This window comes from Neopelma chrysocephalum, unplaced genomic scaffold, assembly GCF_003984885.1.
Source record: "Neopelma chrysocephalum unplaced genomic scaffold, ASM398488v2 Primary Assembly neopelma1_98, whole genome shotgun sequence".
Classification (NCBI taxonomy): Eukaryota; Metazoa; Chordata; class Aves; order Passeriformes; family Pipridae; genus Neopelma; species Neopelma chrysocephalum.
The window spans coordinates 2063590-2087739 of NW_020897761.1; the positions used below are offsets into that span (position 1 = coordinate 2063590).

Sequence of the window (24150 nt, forward strand, 5' to 3'; positions counted from 1 at the left end):
TCCCGTGGTTCTCTGCTTCCCATCGGCTTTGTGGCGAGTGGAGACATCAGGGCACTGTGGACTCAAACAGCCTCTGACATAACTGAACACCAGTTGCAAGCATGGTAGTGTGAACATTGAGATCATCCCATCCTCAGGGTTAGAGCTGCACCTGCAGCTTCATGCACTGAGGTTTTGTGCTGATGGTGTTTTGTCCTCCACGTGCTGCTTTGAATAACTGTAGCTCAGGAAGTTGCTCTGTGGTGATGCCCTTTGGAGCATCAAGTAGGAAGGTCCTTTGTGCCCCTCTTGGGTGGACTGGCAGTGGTGCTGCCAAAAGGTTGCTGCAGTCCATAGAGTGTTGAAAACTTGCTCTTTTTTCCTTCTTGGAAAGGTAGAGATCTGCCAGGTGTCCAGAGCGCTTCTCTCATCCTGAGAGTTTCCCTCTCTCGTGGTTTTTGGTGTTTTCTAGCACATCATTAAACAAAGAAAAAACACAGGATGAAACAGTTCCTGCTTAAATAGACCCTGACATCATCATACATATGCAGAGCTCTGTATTGCTTCTGGAAAACTGGCAGGCCAGGAGTTGATGGAGCCTCTGGGTAGAATATGAATGCCTTGATTTTTCTCTCCCCTGAGCAGCAGTGAAGAGGGCTGCTAGGACCAGCCAGCAGAGACCGAGCTATAATTGCTTGCCTGGAGCAGTAACATATTTCTGTACACCAGCTGAATACCAATGAGGACAGAAGGAAGGAAGGAAGGTATCAAACAGAACTGCAGGCAGGAGGAAAAGGAGGATAAGTGATTAAAGTAAGGGACTTGGAGGCCAGGGCTGAAGACAATAGGCTGGTTCTGATTAGAGCATTTTACCAGGGAGTGATTTGGGGTTTTAATGACTTTTTTTCAGGAACTGAATGCATTGCAGAGTGGGTTGGTGAGAGAGCAAGGAGGAGCAGGGGGACAGCAGTGTGACAGCAGGTGCCACTGAAAAGGCTGGTGCAGAGATAGAAGCAGGGAGAGGGAGTTGAAACCAGGGTAACCTAACTGAAAGCATGCACATCCTTTTGAGATTGGCGAGGTTAATGCCATGAAATTTCTCAACTGGGCCTTTTTCTTCCCCGTTCACCTTTCTGTAATTGCATGCAAGAACCTGTGCCACGTGCCCTGGGATGAACCTGCTTGAGGAGGGAGTTTGGACCAGGTGACCCAGTGTGGTCCCTTCCAACCTGACCCATTCCATGATTTAGGTTTAAGCAGCAAGATCCTTTGAAATCCCCTCTTCCTATGTAATTGCCAACTTAGGATACAGTTTTGTTAGCCCCTTATATAGTTTGAGGTGATAGTCAGGGGCCAGACTGCAGAACTCCAAAGGAGCACCCAGCAGTGCCACTTCCCTGCTCTTCTCCCTGCACCTGCAGGGCATGGCTTGTGCCAGGGATGTGGCTGAAGGCATGGTGATGGATGGAACTGGCTGCACTGCCTTCTCCATGGCTGCTCCATGGGTGTGGAGTTAAGACTCAGTTTATTTGAATTAAGGAAAAAAAAACCCAAACCAAATACAAAACAGCATCATGTAACTAACCTTCAAGACTCAGATAATAGGAAGCATTGCAGCCTCTCAGGATGCTTTGGGGAATTTCAGGTGTTAAGAAAGCACATACAACCCATTAACTGCCTCTGAATTATCCTTTAGGATCTGTTAGTGGGAACTAAACATGGAGATCTAATGAGCTAAAAATAATGCTGGAAAGAACAGGCTTAGTGTCTCTGAGTCACCGAATGTCAGCATCTGCCTTTTCTTCCTGAAATAATGTAGTGGAGGCTTTGGAGGAGCTGATGGGAGAGAACGAAACCTCATTGCTAAGCTCCAAAAACCTCACCTGTGTCCCCTTCTGTGGGCAGCTGCACTTTAAAAATAGCCGGGGGAGATGGTTTCCAGGCAGCAGCGTTCACGCACCTGGGCATCCGAGCCCGTGTTCCGCAGGACTTGTGCGCTGTTCCCGGTGACGTCATGGCTCTGCAGCGGGAGGGATGCGGCGCTGGACCAGTCCCTGGGCACAGCCGAGGATGTGGGGCACTGCCCAAAGGCTCCCAGCCTTGCCCACAAGCAGGGTAGCTGTTCAAACCTGCAGCGATCCCATGTCCTTTCCCTCCGCCGATGAGAAGCTTCGGTGCAGAACAGGCTTTGCTGCATAAGCGCCGTTAATAGGTTTGCTTTAGGGGGTGTGTTTTGAGTGGAGAAGGAGTGTGTGTGTTTGACCTATATCCTGCACATCATGTCCAGGAAGCCTGAAAGGCGTAATGGGAGGAACGTGCTCCTACACGATGCCTCTCATTTTCACCTCCATTAATTTTATCGGATTGCTGCGTTACATTTGGATTGTAATTGTTAGAAACACAAAGGGAAGGGGAGGGCAAATTGCCCTGTTGCTCCCTCGGTGATCAGCGTCGGGGATTCTGTTGTTTTAAAGACATATGTATGGAAAACAGTGCTGTAACTTGGTGTGGCATCGGGTTTGGACTGAAAACATTATGCCTTTTATGTGCTGTAAGTGTTATTTGCTTTGTTAGAGGGAATCAGTGAATGGGCAATTGCCAAAGGAGGAGACTCCTGCTAGCAGTGAGATGCAAAGTGCCTCAGCCTTCCAAAGCATCATAATGTGTTTTATTTGTATGAATTTTATGAGCCATCTTTTCAAAAGCAAACAGAATTATCGGATCTGTTTTGCTTTTCCCCAGCCAACTGATGTAGGGAAATGCAGCTGAATTGAGAGCAGTGTAACCTTTTCAGGGGGGAATGGGAAACAACTTGGTTGGAAAAACATATCCGAGATGAGCAGATGGTGGGCTCACAGTCCCCTGTTTCCAAAGAGGAGCCCTATATGAGTATTTAAAAGTCAGAGCTGCCTCAGGATTTATACATACTTGTTAATGTGTTTCTGCCTCCTTGCTTATTTTCCTTTGCCACCACAACCTCTGAAATGGCTAATGGTAATTCCTGTACTGCCCATGCTCTTCCAGGCATTTAATGCACTAATTCACAGTTGTTTATGTTTATACAAACTCAAATATTTTCTTACCAAACCCTCCTGACTGAGCATTGCCTCATTGCTGTATCCTTTGTACAAGCCCGTGTCCTCTGTGAAATGTGGGCCTCAGCTTCCACCTGCTGTTCAGAGCCAGAATGGCAGCTCTGCCACAAGTCCAAAATCATGGAATATCCTGAGTTGGAAGAGACCCACAAGGATCGTCATGTCCAACTCCTGGCCCTGCACAGGACACCCCAAAAATCCCACCATGTGCCTGAGAGCATTGTTCAAACACTCTCTGAACTCTGGGAACCTTGGGGCTGTGACCACTGCCCTGGGGAGCCTGTTCCAAATATTACTGTAAATTTCAATCCCAAGTGCAAAATGTTGAATGAGATGAAAGTGGAATTTAAATAATGATATAAAGCAGGTCCTGGTAAGGCTTTTAGTTTGGATCAGATTAGCTAGTTGGGTTTTCCCAGAGCTTGGATAAAAGGGGTGTGATTTCCACTGCTCGGTTAGTAGCTGGTTTAAGAAGCAATCTGCTTTCAGTTCTACAGGAGTGTGTTGTTCTTCTCTTTTCCAGCTAAAAACCACAGTGACACCCAAGTGTTCTTCTACCTGTGGATTATCTTCTGTTTCATCAGCTCGTGCTATACACTCATTTGGGACCTGAAGATGGACTGGGGTCTCTTTGACAAAAATGCTGGTGAAAACACCTTTCTCCGAGAAGGGATTGTCTACCCACAGAAAGTGCGTATGCAGCCTGCTCTGACACTAGGAAAGGCTTTTAATATTTTAGCCAAACTTGCTGAGTTTAGAGAATGCTGCAGTTGGCCACTGCATGCTACAGGCTGGGATTTTCCAGCAGTGGAGTTGATTTGTTTCAAACAGGTCATTTCTGTTCACTTTGCTAAAGGTCGAGTAGCAAATTCTGTAGCTTCCCGAAGAGGTCTCTTCTGTGCAGAACATGTCTGATGAGCTGTCCTGTTCCTGTCTTTTCCTCAGGCATACTACTATTGTGCCATTGTAGAAGATGTCATCCTGCGTTTTGCATGGACCATCCAGATCTCCCTCACTTCCATGCAAATCTTTCCCTATGCTGGGGACATCATTTCTACTGTATTTGCCCCACTCGAGGTGTTCCGGTAAGGCTGCTGCACTCAACTCTTCATTTCTCCTTTGCATTTTTACTGTGTTACATGAGCGTGAGGGGAAAAAGTGCCTTGATCCTTGGGCGTGGACTACATGGTCCTTGAAGTGGAAAACTGGGTCTAACAGGAATATTTAATCCACTCAGGGTGCTGAGTGAAGAAAGGTGTAGAGGGCTCTGCCATAGTGTGGGGCTGTGTCCTTCACGCTGTGCTTGCAGTTTGTTCGTAACCTTGACATAATCTTGAGGGGTTAGTTTTTACCAAATTTATCCTCAAAATTTCCAGTTGAAATTTGACTTGATTCCCAAGTTTCCAATTTTTCAATCTCTGCTGCTTTTCCAAACGCTAATTTGGGTTCTGTGTCATCGATTTGAATCCTGCAAGGGTTCCCAGGGCTCTTTACACACTTGTGCTCTAGCTGGAAACCCAACTCCACATCTTCCTGAGAAGAACTTGAAGCTGGCCCTCACTCAGGTAGATGCTGGAGGTTGTCTTTAGCTTTCCATGCTGTCCAGATTAGGGCTGTCATCGTTAGGACAAGGAGTGATGGGAAGATGTTGTAGCAGGTGCTGCTGTTGGTCACTGGTGGTTTCTCCCTGCTCCCAGCCTATTCCCAGAGGCACTTTGATCCATGAGAAGAGTCAGTGGTATCCAGGTGCTTTGCCAAACACAGGAAACGCCTCTAAAAGTGGAACTCGGTCGACAATTTTCTCTTCTTCTCCATCCAGGCGGTTTGTGTGGAACTTCTTCCGTCTGGAAAACGAGCACCTGAACAACTGTGGTGAGTTCCGTGCCGTGAGGGACATCTCTGTGGCGCCGCTCAACGCCGACGACCTGACGCTCTTGGATCAGATGATGGACCAGGAGGACGGAGTTCGGAACCGCCGCAAGAACAAGCAGTGGAAGCGCAGCCTGAGCGTGTCCTTGCGCAGGCCTCGTCTGGCCTCACAGTACGTTCTGCCTCTCTAGTGCAGCAAAATCACCTCTTGGCGTTGCTCTTAATGCCTGGGGGCCACTTATGGACTGGGAATCAGGCAAAGATCTCAGCCAAAACAAAAAAGGTCCAATGAGTAAACAGACGTGCCTCTGCCAGGGAATTGGTCCATCCTGTACATATCTTGGGGTTCTGGTAAAGCACTGGAAAAGGGAGTTCCCTTTTTACAAGATTCCCCTCTGGCAAAAATAGCCTGTAGGAGTTGCCAGAGATTACAAATGCAAAGCTGGAAGAGAGGTTCTCTCTTCTTCTTGGCTGACCATTTTAGGGGTTATAAAAAGGAGGGAGAGGGAATTTTTATACAGGCAGATAGGGACAGGACAAGGGGCAATGGTTTTAAACAGACTGAGGGCAGGTTTAGATTAGATATTAAGAAGAAATTCCTCCCTTTGAGGGTGGTGAGGCTCTGGCACAGGTTGCCCAGAGAGGCTGTGGCTGCCCCATCCCTGGAAGTGTCCAAGGCCAGGTTGGATGGAACCTGAGCAACCTGATCTAGTGAGTGACATCTCTGCCCATGGCAGGGGCGTTGGAGGGAGATGATCTTGAAGGCCTGTTTCCACCCAAACCATTCTGCAATCCTATAGGATTCCAGTTATCCTTCGGTCACATGTGAGATTTCAGGCTCCTTCCTCTCTCAAACCTAAACCCCTATATTTTTTTCTTCCCACCTGTCATTTCTACACCCCAAATGCTTCCCCGCCCCAGCCTCTGAACGTGTTGGCTGCCTGTCTTCCCTGCAGTGTCTGTGCTCTGAGCATCAGAGGGTGCTCCAGTGTCCCGGTGTCCCTCCTGCCCCAGCTGCACAGCTGCAGAGCCCTGCCCTTTGGCCAGGGAACAAGCTGGGACTCCTGGGGAATGCTGAAGCACAGCGGGTCAGGAGTGTTGTGCAATCCCTGCAGCGCTGCATGGGAGGGGTGGGAGGAGGAGGCTGTGGCTGTCAGGAGAAGGGTGTGCTCTGGCCTGAGCCACAGCCCTCGGGCTGTGCTTGGCTCATATCCCTGTTGGCTTAAAGTACACAGATGGGACCAACACCAACAGCCTGCTAGAGACTAAAAAGCTTTATGCAGAAGGGATGTGGGCCAAAGCCTGGTCAGATTCCCTACAACCATTCCCATTTACCCCTCTGACACACAGCGAATGGAGATGTGAGTGACATATCCCAAAAGAACTTGCTGCTCCTTTGTGCAGCCCAGTGGCAGATCAGGCAGGATTTCTGCTGCAGGGGTTTGGTGGAGTCTTGTGGGGAGGGCTGGATGGATGCTCCACACCCAGCAGTGCCACGGTGTCCCCGGCCATTGGATGTCACAGCCTGGCAGGTGACACTGGCCGTGGGCACAGGGTGGCCGACGTGGTGAGGCGTGGGCTGTGCCACAGGAGGAGAATGCTGAGGGACAGCTGGGGCGTCTTTATAAGGCTCTGCTATTCCCAGTGGGAGTGGGAGGGTGTGAAACAGTTCCAGTAGCTTGTTTATTCCCTCTCTGCGTAAGAAAGACTTTTTTTTCCCCATTTTCCCCCCAAGTGCACTGCGAGTTTACTGTCTGTGTGTCGTAACGGGGGATTTCTTCTCCCCAGTGAGAGTTTTCCATTTGTTTTTTCCAGGTCCAAGGCTTCTGACACGAAGGTATTGATAGAGGACCTAGCAAACGAAGTCAACACATGAGATGGCCACGTTCTCTTATTCCACATCCTTTGTTTTCTCGTTCTGTTCCCCTCTTCCCCAAGTAACCCGAATCTCTGGTACAGTTCCGGCTGAAAACAGGAGAAAACACTGAACACGTTTTCTGAGCTCTTCCAGACCAGATCCTATGGACTCCAACAAGCTCACTGTGTTTCGTTTCTTTTCTTCTGGGTTAATTTTAATGTTCTATTTTAAACAAACAAACAAACAAAATAAAATATTTTACTTTGTTTTGCCAATAAAGAGGACAGTTCAGGAAAGAAGGATTGTTTACAGTCTCAACAAGGACATACAAACCTTATCTGGATAACGAAGCATCATAGGGACTCCCTCATGGGACAGTGCCGAGAGCACACTTGGTTTCTGCTTGGCCCGGTTTTGACTGGTTGAAACCGGACTTAAGTTTTTAAATCTGATTTTTTTGTTGGTTTTTTTTTTTTTGGATTTTTTTCCTTCATATCCAGCGCTGAGGCACTGGCTGCACTTGCAGGGAAAGTGCACTTAGAGCAGTATCTTCATTCATGAAGCTACTTTTTAATTTGATGTAACTTTTCTTATAATTTTTTTGGAAATACGATGTATCTGTTGCGTATAGTTTTCACATTATTTATGAAACTTAACAACCATATGAGAGTGACTTTGAGTCCTGTGCAATGAAGGTTGTAACGGTAAAACAAAGTGGGGAATGTAGATCTCCATCTCCAGGGTTGTGGGGTGATGCCCTCCAAATACCCCTCTCGTGAGACAACTTGCACCTGTGTGTACCTTCTCTCTCTTTCTTTCTTTTCAATTTTATTTTAAACCAAAGTTTCTCCTTCTGATATTTTTTTTTTAGTTGCTGCTACTGCATCTGGGCATGTCTCTTGTGCCAGTTCAAGGCCAACTTTTCCGTGCAGCTGTGTGACAGTAGTGCAGATGATCTTAAGATGGTCCTAAGGAAAGGAGAGTTGGTTCCCACCAACAGCGCAAAACGCTGGGCAAAAAAAGGCTTCAAAACTTCATCCTCCAGGTCATAAAGCACTTTTCAAAGCCTTAGTGATCCTTAGATGGCATGAGGGCATCCCAGTCTGAGCAGAGAGCTTTTTGGGTGTTCTGCAGCAGCTCAGCACAGCAAAGGGGAAAAAGTGAGGAGATGTGGGACAGAGAGGAGGAGGTTCAGCAGGCTGGGGTTTGGGAGTAGTGAAGTGTTTCAGGGAGCATGGAAAGGACTGTGGTGTTGCCCACCTGATGGGGAAGGTGAGATTGAAAAAGGCTCTTCCTGTAGCTTCTGGTTTGGCAAAAAGCTGCTGTTTGCTATCCCAGTGAGCTGCCCTGTGGCTCGGCTGTTGCTCCTACTCCTTGCCTCATCTTGTTATTCCAGCTGAAAAGAGGGATACTGTTGAGCAGACTTGGGTGAAGGGCAGCTGTATTGCTGAGCAAATTATGTTGGAAGAGTGATGAGAATTCCATGGTCTCATTGGTCTCTCCTTCTGTAGGATGGGAAACACGGGGGCCCACAGAGTCCTGCTGTCCTTCCCCTGGCATACCATGTTCTCTGTGGGTCTGCAAGGGAGGAGTGAAACTCCTGGAGTAGGATCCTTGTGTTGATGCCTGTCTGGTGACCTGCCTCTGGTTTGAGCAATGGAATTGCAGGAATCTCTGCTCAGTTGCTGTTTGGTGGTTGCTTTTTTTAATTAGCTGTTAGCGTGGCTTCTCCCGCGGCCGGTACGTTGCGTTTCCTCCGTTTGCCTGCTGTGCCTCTTGCCCAGAGGAACTGAAGAAGGAAACTTGGTTCTCTCCGTTTAATTGGAAATAGATTAAAACTCAGTTGTGGTGCTCTCATCTCCCACCGTGTCAGGCTGCTCTGGTAGGAGGGCAGCTGGACGAGCAGGGGTCGTGCTGTCCCCCCCCCGGCTCTCAGTGCCCAGGAGCCTGTTTTCCTGTATTTAACTAACTCTCCCTTAGGTCTGTTGATTGTACTGAAACGGAGCATTCCTGTTTGTATTGAAGTGGAGTCTGAGATATGAAGCCCCTTAAATTGTTCGGGGTTCCTGATTTACGTTGCAGCAGTTGGTGCTGTGCCCAAACCTCACGTAGGTGTTTCCAGCGGTGGGGGAGGAGTGCAGCCATACCTGCCATGGGTATGGGGGCGTTAGGGGAGGGCAGCTGCACCAGGAGGGGGGCAATCCAAAATTATTTGGATGAATTAAAATCAAGTAACACCACTGGTGTTACTTAACCAAGTGGGTTTTTGTGCAAAGAAATGGAGCTTTACTAGTAGTTTGTCCTTTCAGAGGGGAGTTAAAAATACAGAGAGACACTGTGAGCAATTTGGTCTGGTGGAAGGTGTCCCTGGCCAAGGCAGGGGGTTGGAGCTATATGGTCTTTAAGGGCCCTTCCAACCCAAACCATTTCATGGTTCTGTGATTTGGAAGTGATGCCAGTCCCCTGGGAGCACTCTGCCTTCCTCAGCTGGGCTGGGGAGAGCAGGGCATGGCTGGGTGGCCTGTGTCCATCTGTCCGTCCGGCTGCTGCTCCGTCCGACCCTCTGCTTCCCAACCTGGTGGGGAGGGTCACGGTGCAAGTGATTAAATTCTTACTCTGTAGTTTACCCAAATCCTTACAGGAAGCAAGAATTCAGCATGTCCATCTGCTCTGCTCCCTACTCTGCTCTTTCCCTTCCCTTTTTCTCTGTCTTCGCTGGCATGAGAAGTAAGGAAAAATAAAAAAGGGAGGTGGTGTGCTGCAGCTAGAAAACATTATCTCCTAAAATAAAACATCATCCCTTTTGGCAGTGAAGATGCCGTCTCGGGGGAAAGCAGCCTGAATTCCCAGAAGTGTGGCTTTTAAAGGCTCCTAGCTCCCAGCCCTCTGTCTGCCTGTTCCCTCCCTCCCAGAGATTTCCGAGAAGTCAGGCGTGCAGATTCCTCCTGAGAGCGAGCACTAAAGCCGGGATGGCTCCGAGTCTACGAGAACATCTGGCCAATAAAGGGAGACCTAATGAAGCAAAGCAGATGGTGAGAGAAAATAGCCCCGTTGCTCCTTGGGAGAGCAGCAGGAATGAGGGGAGAGGGGCCATTCCCAGGGTGGCTTCATTTCCCGAGCCAGGCTTTGCTAATGGGTGCTTGGAAACACTCCTGGAGGGAGAGCAGCAGGGTGGCAGTCCAGAAGGATAGAGAGCAGAGTTAAAAGGATCTGGGGGAGTTTTATCCAGCACTTTAGTTGTTGGGATACAGCTGGATGGGAAGTGGAAGCTGAGGCAGGTCTGTGCTGTGGCTTTTTCGTGTTAGGCTCTGCTTTACCTCACAATTCAGTGGCTTTCAGAGGTTGTGGTGGTGTGGAGCTGCTTTGGTCTGGTGAAACCTTTAGGATGGTCCAGTCTGAGGGGAGGAGATGCCCTTTGAACTTGCTTCTCCATGCTGATTCCCTGTCACTTTCGGTCCTGCTGCTCCTCCAGGGATTTTTGAATTGCAGGGGGTTAGGTGTTGCAGCATCCAGTTTATTTGCTGGCTGGGGTTCCCTGCATGGCTTTGGGATGGTGTCCCTGGGCTTGGACAGGGTGATGCCATGTGCCATGGGTGCACTCCTGAGGGGACAGCGGGGCAGGTTTGGGATCTGCGGACTCACCAAGCAGGAGCAGGAGCTGTTCCATCAGCAGGAACTGATGCTGTCCCACCACATTTTAAAAGAAATGCATTTGCAGTGCTCATGGCTGCAGCCTCTGTGTACCTGATAAGCTCCTACCTCTCGCATCCAGGCGCATTCCCAAAGTCAGCTGGTGCTCATCCTATGCCTTTCCAAGCCCTCGTCATTCTGTTGGTGTCTTTGCTGTTTGTCCAATGCCAATGAAAGGGGACGAAGGGCTGCAGCCTTTATCATGAACATCTTGGACTGGGGGAGATCTCTTGTGGAAATCTCAGCGGAGTTGGATTCTGCTGCTCCTACTTCCCTAAAAACTCTTGTGCTGCTTGTTCTGCCTCCATGCAAGCACTCAGCCACTGCTGCAGTGTGGCAGACAGGGAGGGAAAGCATGTTCCTGGTTCAGGAGGTAACAATCCCTGGGTATTTTACCTTCCACTGACAAAGGAGATGGTGTGAAGCCTTTGAGCTTGGCCTGTGTTTTGCACCACCGAGTGGATTTGGCCTTGTCCTGCAGGGATGCTGCCGTGCTGGCTGGGATGTGGTGTGTGCTCCAGGCTTTGGAGGTTGTGTCCCCAACATTGGGCCATCACGCTGGGATGTGTCCTGGGACTGGGACACGGCTTGGCTCCAGTTGGGAACACAAAAGCCGCTTTGCTCACACACCACATCCTGGCTCCGTGCCCTCCCTCCTCTCCTCCACCCTTCTGCTTTGCACTCGCAGGGGGAAGATGATCTTCTGCCTTAAGCATTTTTTTTTAATTTATATTTTTATTCCAGAAGGCAATCGGATTGTTTTGTCTCCTTGGAAAAGAGGGGCTGGGGCTCCTGGGGGAAGAGTGGAAAATCCCTACGGTACCTCTGCAGCAGTCACGGCTGGGCTCAGTGGCTGTCACCTCATCACCCCTTGCCTCCTTTACATGACACCATCCCAAATTCCGTGCCTTGGGGCGAGCTGTCACCTGCCACCACGGGGTTAAACCGGTGTGTCAGCATCCCTGGGGTTCTTCGGTCCCTGCTGCAGCATCCAGGCTGCAGGGAAAGGGGAGGAAAGGGACAGCAACATGGAGTGTACCCAGATGCTGATGCCCCAGTCCTGTTCCTGGTGGGAGTCAGAGCCCACTGTGGCCCTGGCACAGCTGTGCCACGGTGGGCGAGAGGCACCGACCCTGCCTGACACTCCCTCAAGCTCTAGAAACCAAATTGCAAACTCTTCACTCCAGAGGAGAAATTCGGCATCCTGGCAGAACTTGTGATGACCTCTCCATCCCGTAGGTCCTCCTGGCGAAGGATCGGCGTTTGGAAGGGGCCCAGGCTGGAATGCCACAGTTCCCCCTGGGTCCCACTGCCGCCTTCCCCTCCCCCTCCCCGCTGTGTTGGTCTAAATGATCTTTCTATGAAGCCCTGTAGATGTCAAAAGTAATTATGGAGTGTGATTAGTCCTCTGTGGGTGCTTTCTTTCTTCCCTCCTCCTTTCTCTTTTGCTATCCCCTTCTCCACTCTTCTTTTTTGGCTCAGTGGAAAAGGTGAGGACAAAGAATTACCGCTTGCTTGGACTCATGATGTATCTGTGACTGCGCTATTAGCTGTCTCCTCCTTCCTCCCCCAAATGGATATAATTTTTGAAGTGTGGAATTCCCTTCTTGATAAGTAGGTTTAAAAAAAAAAATACTGCACAATGTGATACTGTTTCATAGTTTCTAGGTGGTTGTATAAAGCAAAGTTACTGTGATTGTGTTTTTTCAAAGGAAAAAGTGATTGGTTATGAAATCTGTCCTTTTTTCATTATTACAAGCTCTTTGTTTTCCAATGATCTGGTGGCTCTTTTGTCCCTGGTCTGCGTGTGTGTCTTCCCACCCCTGTGCTGCATTCACACATGGAGCTTTGGCTCCCACTGCTCCGTGGCAACGCTGCTCTTGCGCCTTTGGGAGCTGTGGGATGTTACTGGTGGCTGGAAGTGGGGAAAATCCATGTCCCGGGAGGAGGTGGAGGTGTTTGGAGGAGAGAGATGTCTGAGGAGGGGTTGGAGGTGGGCAGGAGGGGCTCACAGGAAGGTGCCCAGGGCTCAAATGCAACGCGCCAGGGGCTGATGCTGGAGGAAACCTCCTGCCCAGACTTTTCTGCACCAGACAAAGGCTCCTGGTCCTTCTGGAAGCCTTTGCTTGCCTCTCTCCAGCTTGTCTCCAACCCAAGATGTTTTCCTGCCAGCACAGTGGGTGACCAGAGGCTGAGCAGCTCAGCCCTGGGTTGTCTGGGGTCTCTGCTCTTCATTTTGCTCCTTAAATCTCTTCATCGCCTCTTGCAATCAATCTTCCTCCAGAAGAGAGCCCAGTGCCTTGAAATCACTCTAAGCCTGTTGCTGCTCTCGCCGGCCGCTTCCCAGAGGTTTAATCCCGGCTGCAGCTCCCTCCTGGCACTGCCTGGCTGGTGGCAGGAGCCTGGCTGGTGGCGGGAGTTCGCCTGCTCTTGCTTTGGCACCTCACCGGGAGGTTGGTTCGTCCCCAGCTGGATGGGGACAACTCCCAGACGTGTTTCACCTCCTCAGCCCGGGCAGAAGAGGCGAGATCCCTTTCTGGAATGGCGTGGAGGTAAGGATGGGTCCTGGCATCGCAGGGGAGGTTGGACCCCAGCGCTGGGGTGCAGGGGGAGGACGGTCTCTGTGCCTTGGGCTCTTCCACACAAAACTGTCAGCCGGCACCTCCTGCCTGGGAAGACGCTCGGTCTGTCCCCCGTGGAGCAAGGAGTCATCCTGGCTGTCACCCCCACAGGGAAAGGAAGCCCTTGCTCGCACGTTTGGCCACGATGGGGGGCCCCAGGGCCACCGGGGTGGCTGGGGACGTTTTAAGAAGATAAGAGTGATTTCTTGCTGCTCGTGCTGGCAGGGGCCGGCGTGGCCAGAGCCAGGAGGATTAAAACAATTTCATAATCCTGGTGATTTCCTTTTGATCGGGATTATGAAACCAATCACGAATATCAGAAGCCACAGCTTAAAGCAGCAGCCGGAGTGGGGCCGGGATGCCCATGGCCCCCACAGCGCCTCTCCTGCCCCCCAGGGACGGCAGGTCTGGCACCTCCAGGTAAGCACTGCCCACCCGGGACCCTCGTCCCGCCTGGCGGGGTCTCAGGGGAGGGGCATGGGGGGGGTTGGGGCGTGGGGAGCGGGTGTGGGTCACATGCTGGATCTAGGGGTGATGATATGTGGATGCACCGAGCTCGGCTCCCACCATGCTCCCGCCTGGAGAGGCTCGGCTGGCCCTGCCTCGCCTGGAGCCAGGCAGGATTTGGCCTCCGGGAAAGCAGGAATGTTTAGCACAGCTGCAAACGTGTGATGCTCACAGGAGGGTGCCGGCAGCCGGCAGGCTTTGCTGTTGGAGAGTGTTGTTGAAGAAAACACCCCCACCCCGCGGGATCACCCTCCCCATCTTTTTGGAGCCTCTGGAAGCCCCAGCCACCGGTGCGGGACAGACAGACCCCTTGGCACCCAGCGCCCGGGGAGGTGGGCTGGGTTTGCTCCCGCTGCCTTCCCAACCCGCAGCCCAGACAAAGGACATTCCTGAGAGCGGGCCAAGGCAGCTGGGATCCCTCCGTCCCGGGGTGTTGGATTCCTCTCCTGTGGGGTCCCCTCGGTGGCAACGCGGGGTGTTGGGTCGCCCCTTCTGTCCCCGACGTGTCGCGTGGCCGCGGTGGCATCGCCCTTCGGGGCCACCCGGCCGCCGGAGCGGGGACGGGCCGAGTTTGGCCGAGTGCCCCGGCTCCTCTCCCCCCATGTCCCGCAGAGGAGGAGGAGGAGTAGGAGGCGGCCGGGGCGGGAGGCAGGGCCAGCCACGGCCCCACAGCCCAGCCAAGCGGCTGAGCTCGGGCTCGGCTGGAGGGGCCGGGATTTGCTGGTTTGTCCTTGTTTTTTTTTTAATTTCTTTTTTTTCCCCTCCCCTGCTTCCTTCCCTTCTTCCGCTTTCTTCCCCCTCTTCCCAGCCCACTCCCGATGCTGCTCCGGGGGTAAGGAACAGCCCTCGCCTCCCGCCCTCGACCCCGTCCCGCTCAGCGCGGGGCTGCGGGGAGCCGGGGGGCGATGGGGCCCGGGGGGTGTCATGGGGATGCTCCTACAGCCCCGGCCGCGGGGGAGGCTCCTCCGGGGGTTCCAGTGAGGCCGGGATGCTCCCAGCGGGGCGCAGGAGGGCATTGGCACCACGAGGCCGGCGCAGGACCAGTGCCACGTGTGACCCCGGGGGCCGGGGCGGAGCAGAGGGTGGCGTCTGTCTGGCGGCACCTTCGGCGAGTTGTAGCCGGGAGGGATTTCTGTTCTGGGGAGTTTTGGGGCCCCTGTTTGTCTCAGAAAGTACCGGTTCCCTCCGGGGCATCTTGCTGGGTGCCCCAGGGCGCCTGAAGCAGCGCGGGCGGGCACCCGGACTGCAGCTCAGCCTTTGGCCACCTGCTTCGGGGAACCACTGCTCCCCAGTTGCTCCCCCGCTGCTCCCCAATTGCTCCCCCGCTGCTGCCCCGTTCCCCCCGCTCCCCAGCGATGCCGGCACGGTGTCAGTGTTCTGGGTGGGTCGCTGGGTGGCCTCGTGCTGTGCCTCCTCCCTATCCCCCTCCTCCCCGAGCACACTCTGGTGCCATTGCACGCGTTTTCCCTCTCCCAGCACAGGTATCCCCATCTCTGCAGAGCCTGGGGCAGGCGGGTGATGCCCTCTGTGGAGGCACAGGTGGGGTGCTGGGGAGGGCAAGGACGGTGTGGGGGTCACTCACCCACCCTCCCCTTGGTTTTTCCCTCTGCAGGACTCATGGAGGGGAGCTCTCCCGCTGAGCCACGGCACGTGCCGCGGCCCCCCAGGCAGCACAGCCAGAGTGGCAGCCGGACTCCTGCCCCGCTGGAGCGCCCCGAGGCCACCCATGGCCCCCACACCGTCCTGGAGAGCAAGGTGAAGGCGCTGAAGGAGAAGCGGGGGGGCGGCCGGCCGGGGACCCCCGCAGCCACCCCCGAGCGCCCCTCGCCCAAGAAACCCCGGCCCCGGCGGGGGAAGCCAGGGGTGGATGTGGCAGCGGTGGAGCCACGGGCTCAGCTCCGAACCTACCTGACAGATGGGCTGCTGGATGGTGGGGAGCCTGTGGATGGCAGCCCCCAGGCCCCGGCACCCCGCCCTGGCACCCCGGGGCTCTGGCGGGTGCCGGCACACAGGGCAGATGTGCTGGGAGGCACCGAGCTCCTGCAGGACAAGGGCAGCAAGTCCCGGCGCTCTGCCTCCCTCCATGAGAGACACTCCCGGGATGAAGAGGCACGAACCCCGCCGTGGGACCGGGGGCGTCCCTCTGTGTCCCCCCCTGCAGCAGAGGGCTGGGAGAGGCTCTCGTTGTCCGAGCGGGTGGAGAGGAACCGGCGTCTGCTGCAGGAGGTGCTGGGCCTTGCTGCTCCTGGTGTGTATTTTGGGAAGGTGGCAGCTGTTTCAGGAGAGCTGGGGGGTGTGGGAGGGAAAGGCTTTGGGGCAAAGTGGGGTCCTCACTGGCATACTCCAGCCTCCCATGGTGTGGGTGCAACTCCTTGTTCCTTCACATCCCGGGGCTGCCCCATCCCCTTTCTTGGGATGTGGGAGCTACCAACAAGAGGTTCTGGGTGCTGTGGTCCCTTTCTGGTGAAGAATTTCACTGCTAAGAGCAAGAAACCCACCTTTTGGAGCCCTCTGTGGGCATCACTGTCCCTTTGGAAGCTGCCACCAGAAAAGGGAATTAATTTCTCCTTTGACAGCGTCTGCCCCAATGACCCCATGGTCCCCCCCAATGCCATGTGCTGTTACCCCATATCCTGCTCTTCTGGGGTCTCCCAGAGCCAAGCATCTGGGAGAGCCCTGCAGAGGGTGTTGAGATGGGGTAAGCGAGGGGTGCTGTCAAGAGGGGCCAGGGTGGGGGCCGCCGTTTAGCCAGGCTGGTGCCTTTCTCTGTCTTGCATTTCAGAGATGCCGGCGAGTGACGGCGACTGGGACTCGGGGGTCTCACTGCAGGACGCTGAGGGCTGCAGGTAGGTCAGTCCCAGCACGGCAGAGATGGAGGTTTCCCTCTTTCCCTCTTGTGTTTTAAATACATCCCATGAAGCAGCTCTGGGGAAGGGCTGTGGGGCAGCCCCCCCAGGGTGGCAGCTGGTGGAGGAGCGTGGCCGGGCTCCAGCAATGCTTTGGTGCAAGGTGGGGCAGGAGCTGGGTATCCATGAGGTGTCTGAGCACTGGGGACCCCAGTCAGGACCCCTGGGTGGGAAGGGAGCTGGGGAAGATGATGGGACAGAAATTTGCTCCAGGTGCTTAAGAAGATTGAGGCAGGCAGGCATGTGTAATCTTGTTGGACTAATGATAAACCTTTGAGGTATGGACTAAAAATAAGGAGGTGGGATGGGCGGGTGAGCTGGGCAGCAGCGTGAGGGGCTGGGGGCTGCACGGGGGAAGACAGTGAGTGGGGAGAGGCCCCCAAGATGGTGGTTCTATTCCTCTCAGGTGGCTGGATCAGTGACGGGGGGGTGCAAGGCAGAGCCAGGGATGCTGCACCTCCTGTGAGTAGGGGCAGCCAAACCCTGGGGAGCAGCCTGGACCCCCTATGGTGCTGCACAGACAGGCCAGTGTGCGCCCACCCTCCTGCCCTGAAGAGGTTAAGGCCAGGCTTCCCAAAGCAACTGCCTGAGCTGATTATTTTAATCAGGAGGATTAGGGCCATGGCCAACCAGGAAGGCAGTGCTGGAGCAGGGAGAGTTGATAGGTCTCCCACTCTGCAGCTGGCAGGACTGGGAGTGCAGGGGAAGACCCCCTGCAAGGAAGGGAAGGCAGCTGGGTCAGGAGGTCATCCCAAACCTACCTGCCTCCCCATCGCTGTGGGATTTACAGTGGTGGGGATGGGAAGCAGCGCCTGCCTCAGTTTCCTTGTCCATCTCTGGGATGCCCGTGGCATAAAGTGCTGCCTATGCCTGAGCTGTGGGTGCTGAGCCTCCCCTCAAAGCATCACCTGTCACTGGGGGGGACAGGGCGCCCGCCAGGTCGTCCCCTGGCGCGGCTGCCAGCCCGCCCACGAATGGCGGCCGAGCCCCGTTTTCCCTGGGCAGAGCAGCCTCGTCACTGTTAAACCACGTCTAATCCCTGTTATTTTTTCCTAATCCCCCTCCCCGCTGCGGGGCTGCAGGGCCTTTGTCCCTGGGCAGGAGCTCGAGCTGAGCCCGCGGCACGAGCAGGCCAAGCAGCTGCTGCAGCGCGCCCGCATGAAGGCTCGGACGAACCCCCTGCGCGCCAGCCACGACATCCTCCTCCTCCCCACCGCCCTCCCGCACCCCAGGTCAGTGCCACCACCCTGCCTGCCCCTCCCCTGCCTCCTCCACGGCGTTCCCAGGGCTGCAGCTGGGTTTGGGACACATACAGAGATGCAGTTGCCTGTGTGGAGTGCGCTCATATGTGCAGGCACGCGTGTGGAGCCGGGGTCTGACCCACTGTGTGCTCAGTGCAGCCTCTTACCCTGGATGCAGGAGCATCCCCTGCCTGACCTCTTTGCAGCACAATATTTGGGGGGTGTTTAATTAAATGGTGTTTTATGGTCACACTGAGGCGTTAATGGCAGGAGGATGGCGTCTCACAGCTGATGGGACGTGTTTTCCCGGGGCACACTCGCTGCTGGAGGCTGAACCAAAGCGGCACCTCACCGTGTGTGCTGGGTCATGTGCAATGTGGTGTTCCCGGAATGATTAACCACACACCTCGGGGCAGGGGAAGGGTGATGGAGGTTGGGCTGTGGCAGCGGGATAGTGCCGCAGCCTCTCCAAATTCCAGCTTTAGGCTGGAGCGGGAGCAGGGCGTACACAGCCAGGGAGCATCGGGTGAACTTTCCTCCTTGCCCCATCGTCTGCGCTGGGTTTTCCCCCTCCCACCCTGCTTTCCCAAGGGACCCGGGCAGCCCTTGCAGCTTGCCCGTGTCCGTCTGTCTGTCCCCACGGCAGGGAGCCCAGCGGGAGGCCGAGCGTGGCCCCGCGGGACGGCGGGAGCCTGAGCGACTCGTCCAGCGGGGAGTCGAGCTGCGGGCGGCCGCGGCGGCCGCGGGGACCGTCCCCATCCCGCGTCCGCTTCGAGGACGAGTCGGCCCGCGACGCCGAGGTGCGGTACCTGGAGCGGCTGCAGCTGCGGCACCGGCGGGCGCTGAGCTCGGCGCTCTCCTCGCCGGAGCCAGCCGGCAGCAGGCAGCCGGGGGACGGGGCTGGCCAGCCCAGAGCCCGGAGCGGCGACCTCGTGGCCGGGGGCAAGTGCAGCGCCTGCGGCTCCTTCCTCGGTGCTGCCGCCGGCCGGGGCACGGACGCACAAGCTGCCGCCTTCGCGGCCCAAAGCAGCCCTGCGGCACAAAGAAGCATCCCGGGGGACAGCAGGGGGCCAAGCGCTGCGCAGACAGAGCCCAAAATCAGGCCCCTGGGCCCCGGAGGGTCCCCACTGTGGATCCTCCCCTCCCGGCAGCGCATCCACACCGAGAAGATCAAGGAGACGTACATCGGGGACGTCACCTACATCGACGAGGTGGACTCGGCCCTGGAGAGCACCGACACCTCCGACGGCTGCCGGACGGACAGCGAGGAGGCGGGACCCCGCAGCCCCCACCTCCGGGGGCACCGGGACCCCCGGACTCGCGGGCACAGAGCCCCCCGTGCCACCCCACCGCCGGAGACGAGGGCCAGGAAGGGGACCTGTGTGGCCAGTGGTGGCCCCCGCGCAGAGGACGGGGGGACCTCAGGTGGTGCCACAAGCCAAACAGGGGCTGTTTGTCCCCCACCGCAAAGGAGAGCCAGCAGCCAGGAGGATGGGGAACCACATCGGTATCTGGGGGGCAGCAAGGGGGTGGGGAGCACCACTCATCCCCCACAGCAGCCCAGTGAGCCCCTGGACCCTTCCTCTCAGCTGAGGACCAGCACCCCCACTCCAGGCACCCACCTCCCTGCTCCCCCCCCCACCAAGAAGGCCTGCTCCCAGGTGCCTTGCAGGAAAGCCCTCTTCTCCAGTGGCAGCCGCCGTGCATCGAGCCAAGGATCCCAAGGCCCAGAGCCCAATGCTGGCAGCGCTGCCTCCCCCCAGCCTGGGGGCACAGAGGGGCGGAGAAGTCCCTGCAGCCCCAGATGGCTCCCGGGGAGCCCCCTCCGTGCCTTGTCCACCAACAACTGCAACAACACCCACGGGCAGGATGCCCCGGGGGCGGGCAGAGGTAAGAGACCCGTGCAGGGGGTCCTGGGGGGTCCCCAAAAAGCCGGCACATGACTGTCTCGCTGTGGTTACAGGGGCAGTGTCACACTCCACCGCCGGCCCTGCCACACCCGTGCCCCAGGAGGCTGCTCATCCTGCCAGGGAAGGTGCTGGGACACCTGGAGCGCAGCAGCAGCAGCAGCACCCAGCTGGGAGCGCAGCACAGGGGTGAGTGTGAGGGGCCATGGTGTTCTGCATCGTGCAGCCCCAAGAACCCCTCCTGGGCGTTGCAGGATGCCACCATGCTGAGCCCCCTGAGGCTTCCCGATGGGACTCGACCCTTCAGCCCCCAAAACCTCCCAGAAACCACAATATGGGGGTGACAGTGTGCCCATGTATGGGTGTGGGTTTGGGAGTTAGTGTGATTTGGGGAGCTACATTTTTGCCCTGCATCTGGTTCCACCGAGGGTGTTACAGCAAATGTGATGGAGGTGTTTTGTTCAGCGTCACGTTCTCCCCTTTGGGAAAGATCAGCTGCCTTGGGGCTCCCCAAGAATGATCCCACTGCCCTGTGCCTGGGTCTCAGCCTGGCAGGAGGGTTTGGAGGTGGTGCTGGGTCCTTTGAGCCCCTTGGCAGGATGTGATCCCTTGGGCCAGAGAGCAGGGGAGGTCTGAGAGATGTTAAACCCCTGAAATTATGGGGAAAACAGGGAGGAATTGCTTTGGGTGGTGACAAACTTGTGCATGCTGGGTCACTGCTGTGGGGAGGCGGCTGCAGCCTGATCTCACCGTGCACCTCAATTTTGGCTCTCAAGGCTGCAGAAGCTGGTGCAGGATGTGCCCCCAGCCCTGAGGCAGCTGCCAGTCCTGTTGCCCCCCAGACAGAGACACGGTGGGTGACCATCATCCCTCTCCACCCAGGGAGCCGGGGCGGCCAGCGAGCCGCAAGGGCAGCAGCGCTTCAGCGTCGGGGCTGAAGAAGCTCCTGTGCAGCCTGAGCCAGAGCACCAAGGAGCGCCTGGGCCGCTTCCGCTGCTACAGCATGGAGCAGCTCCCGGCCCCCGGCAGCTCCCCCCCGGGGGGCTCTGGCATGAAGAAGTCGCCCTCCCTGCAGTCCCTGCAGCTGGTGAGCTTGGACATCACCCCACGCGCGGTGTGTCCATGGGGAGATGGGCATCCTGCTAGAGAAGGGGCGCTAGGCTGGGGTGGAGCATTCCTAGGCATGGTGGTCCTGGTGGGGTGTGGGGGCATGTGCCACCCCAAACCTGCTGGGTTTGAAAAGCTGGGAGCCATGGGGGAGTGGAAGGGGGAAGGAGGAACTGCGGGGGAGTGTTTTGGGGAGGGGAGTTGGGAGTAATTTGTTCTGCGGTTGTGGGTCATGTGTCCCAGCCAGGTGAGCAGGAAGGTGCCTCCCCAGGAAATGCTGCTCCTTAGGCGGGTATCCTGGCTCCTCCCTCCTCAGCAGTGGGCTGGGGAGTGCTCCAAGGGGGTGGGATGCCCCAATGCCCCCTGCTCCTTCAGCACATCAGTGGGTGAAGCGCTGCAGTGCTGCACAGTGAGTGTGACTGTCCTCATCTCAGCCAGGTGCTTTTCCACAGGTGTCACCCTTCTGCCAGCCCCAAAAAGCCTCCTCTATCCAGAGCCTGCATCCCCTCCTGGGCAAAGCACCCCGTGCCAGCGCCTACCTCCTGCCCCAGACCACAGCTGACAGGTAGGATGGGGCCCAGCACATCCCCACTGTGCCCAGGAAGGCTGTTCCAGGGTGCTGAGTCACAGGTGGTGGCTCAGTGCAGCTGGGGGCCCCACCCCCTGGTCCCCAGAAGCTTCCCGCGTCCTCGTTCACCCCATCTCCCCTCTCCCCACAGGAAGGGGGGCTCGGGGCCACGGCGCTCGCTGAGCGTGGAGGACATCGGGGCACCCGGCCGGCTGCGCGCGGTGGGACGCGTGGTGGAGGTGTTCCCTGATGGCACCAGCCAGCTGGAGCTGCAGCGACCCCCCAACGGCGCCTTTGGGTTCTCCGTCACCTCTGGGCACGGCCGGCCTGACACAGGTACAGAGGGATCATCCCAAAGCTTTGGCACTGCACACACGGTCCATCCATGGTGGCTCTCGTCCCTCCCCAGGAGCGAGCTTGGGGATGGGTGGAGGGGGCTGCTTCATCCCCGCTGAGCCCCAGAGGAGTGGCAGTGGATGGGAGGATGCTGCCACGTGTGGCTTCAGCCACGCACAATCCCGTGTCCATCAGCCCATGGCTTGGGACACGCAGCCTGTCCCAAAGGCCGTTTATCATGAGTCAGTTACTGTGCAGCCCCCGGGCACCCAGGCTGTGGGGGGCAGGGTGGGGTCTCACCTGCCCTGTCCCTCTCCACAGGCGTGTACGTGCAGGAGATGGCGGATGCCGGCACGGCCAAGCTGTATGCGGGGCTCCTGGGCGTGGGGGACGAGATCCTGCAGGTCAATGGCGCGGCCGTGTCGGGGCTGGGGCTGCCCCGCATCCGTGAGCTGCTGCTCCAGGCGGACACCCTGTCCCTCCGCGTGCTCCGGCACCGCCCGCCACCACGGTAGCCCTGGCACAGCTCCTGCGAAGCTCAGCATGAGGAGAATGAAATCCCAATGATGTCCCAGGATGCTGCAGGATGGCACAGCGTGGACCAAGCTGCCTCTTGGCACCAGGACCTGGCCTGCTCCGGTGCAGTACTTGGCTCACCACTGCAGTGGGGGCAGGCAGCTTTCCCAGCCCCTCCTGGAGACAGACTGGGATCAAGGACCCCCCCCAGACAGTGTCCAGTGTCTCCAACAGCTGCCCCAAGTGTGGGGAAAGGGAACAGCCCAGCCCTGACAGAGCCAGGCGGGTCTGTCCTGCTGGGCACTGGGGTGACCAGTGTGGGGACACCCCATCTCTGTGACCCCAGGAGACAGGGGGCTCCTTGCCAGTGCTGCCAACCTGCACCCACAGGCTGGTGGGGTTCTTTTAAATTATTTTAAACTGAAACTCAAAAATATATCTCTGGAATAACGAAATACTGCCCTTGGCTTGTGGCTGGCATGGAGGGGCTGGGGTTCTGCTTGCTGGCATGGGCCGGGGGTGGGTGGTCTTTGCTGCCTGTTTTCCCATGGCACTGCTGGGGGTGGGGAGGACCTCAGCCTTGGAGAGAGTTTGAGTTCTTTTTTCCAGCCATGGAAGGGGAAACTCGTGCCAAAATGTGTCTCTCCAGCAAACAGAGGTGGCATGGCAGCAATGGCTGCCCTCTGCATGGTGGTGTCCCACATCTGGGCACAGCTGCCTGCAGCATCCCCCACATCTGAGCACAGCTGCCTGCAGTGCAGAGGGGACCCCAAAACCTGCAGTGCCTCAAAAGCCAGGAGGGTGATGCCCAGTAGATGCTGGTGGGAGTTTTCCCCACTCCCTAGTGCCAGGAGACCCTCTGCTTGTCCTGGAGCAAGAGTCAGGTGAGGACTGGAGATCTGCACTTGCTGCACCTTTATTTAGTGTTAACAGGAGGGGCACCACCAGCAACAGAAAAGCAAATGTACACAGGAAAAGGGACCAGAGACAGTTGGGTGGCGTGCAGTGATTCCAGCAGCTGGGCCACCCCCTGGACTACTGAAGGAGCAGTCCTGCACAGGAGTCATTTCCGGAGGATGCACAACCACACCGACAACAATGCAGGGATCGGAGGTGTGCAAACACCGTCCGGCAGCGAGCCCTGCTCCATGGCCAGACTCACGCTCCCGGGAACCTGCTCTTGGAGAGGTATAAGCCCGAGGAGAGCGGTGCAGACACCGCGATAGCCAGCCCTGAAAAACAGACACTGCCTATTCCTCGCAGCGTAACCAAAGGAAACGGGATGCTCTGCAAGGATAAGGAGCCACTGTGAAATGAGGAGTGTGGGTGGGCACCGAGGGCACCACGTGTGCGTTAACGGCGAGAGCACCCAGGTGGGCACATGGAAGCTCAGCTGGGCCCCCATCCGGCACCCGGCTGCGGAAGGCACGGTGCCGCCAGCTGTGCATCCAGCGGCGGGGACAGGGGGCACACAGACCTTGGAGGGAGCCACAAACCCGGTGGGGAGGAGTGTTTAGTCCCGGAGGTAAAGCCGTCCGGTGGTGAGCTTCCAAGGCTGGGAGGACGATTTTGGGGGCGATTTGCAATTGCAGCAGAAGTCTTTGCGTCAGTGCCAATTAACTTCCTCCCCCAGCCCATCTGGGAGCCATAAGCCAGCCTGTCCTGAGTCTTTTCATGTTTGCAGCTTAAATATGGGAGCAGACTGAAGTAAGAAACCATTTTTGCTTTCCTGAAGGGTCACCCCACATCCCATTATCAGTGCTTGCAGCATGACCCCTGTGCCTGCCTGTTCCTCCCCAGTGACACTGCCCAGGTGAGCTTTCTTTGCCACATTTTGGTATTGCCCACCTGGCTACTCCACATTCCCTGTAGGAGGGAGACAACTCGGCTACCTGACACTGCTGAGACAACTCAAGTGACAAACAACTTGGAGGTAACAAAAGGACTGGG

The 24150-nt window shown here is 56.3% G+C and overlaps 2 protein-coding genes across 2 annotated transcripts in view; both read left to right on the top strand.

Annotated features, from left to right (window-relative positions):
- Positions 1 to 7100, top strand: part of XPR1 (xenotropic and polytropic retrovirus receptor 1) — a 106647-nt gene extending 99547 nt beyond the window's left edge. Inside the window, exons 12-15 of the mRNA XM_027694584.1 lie at positions 3598 to 3764; positions 4020 to 4159; positions 4894 to 5115; positions 6759 to 7100. Coding sequence (XP_027550385.1) covers positions 3598 to 3764; positions 4020 to 4159; positions 4894 to 5115; positions 6759 to 6819 — 590 coding nt within the window. The 3' untranslated portion in view covers positions 6820 to 7100. The remainder of the gene's footprint in view (positions 1 to 3597; positions 3765 to 4019; positions 4160 to 4893; positions 5116 to 6758) is intronic.
- Positions 7101 to 15236: 8136 nt separating this feature from the next.
- Positions 15237 to 22524, top strand: KIAA1614 (KIAA1614 ortholog). Its single transcript, XM_027694537.1, has 9 exons — positions 15237 to 15867; positions 16402 to 16465; positions 17608 to 17757; positions 18413 to 19656; positions 19730 to 19862; positions 20556 to 20760; positions 21233 to 21345; positions 21500 to 21684; positions 22006 to 22524. The coding sequence occupies exons 1-9, from the start codon at positions 15237 to 15239 to the stop codon at positions 22197 to 22199; spliced, it is 2919 nt and encodes a 972-aa protein (XP_027550338.1). The 3' UTR covers positions 22200 to 22524.
- The last annotated feature ends 1626 nt before the right edge of the window (positions 22525 to 24150 follow it).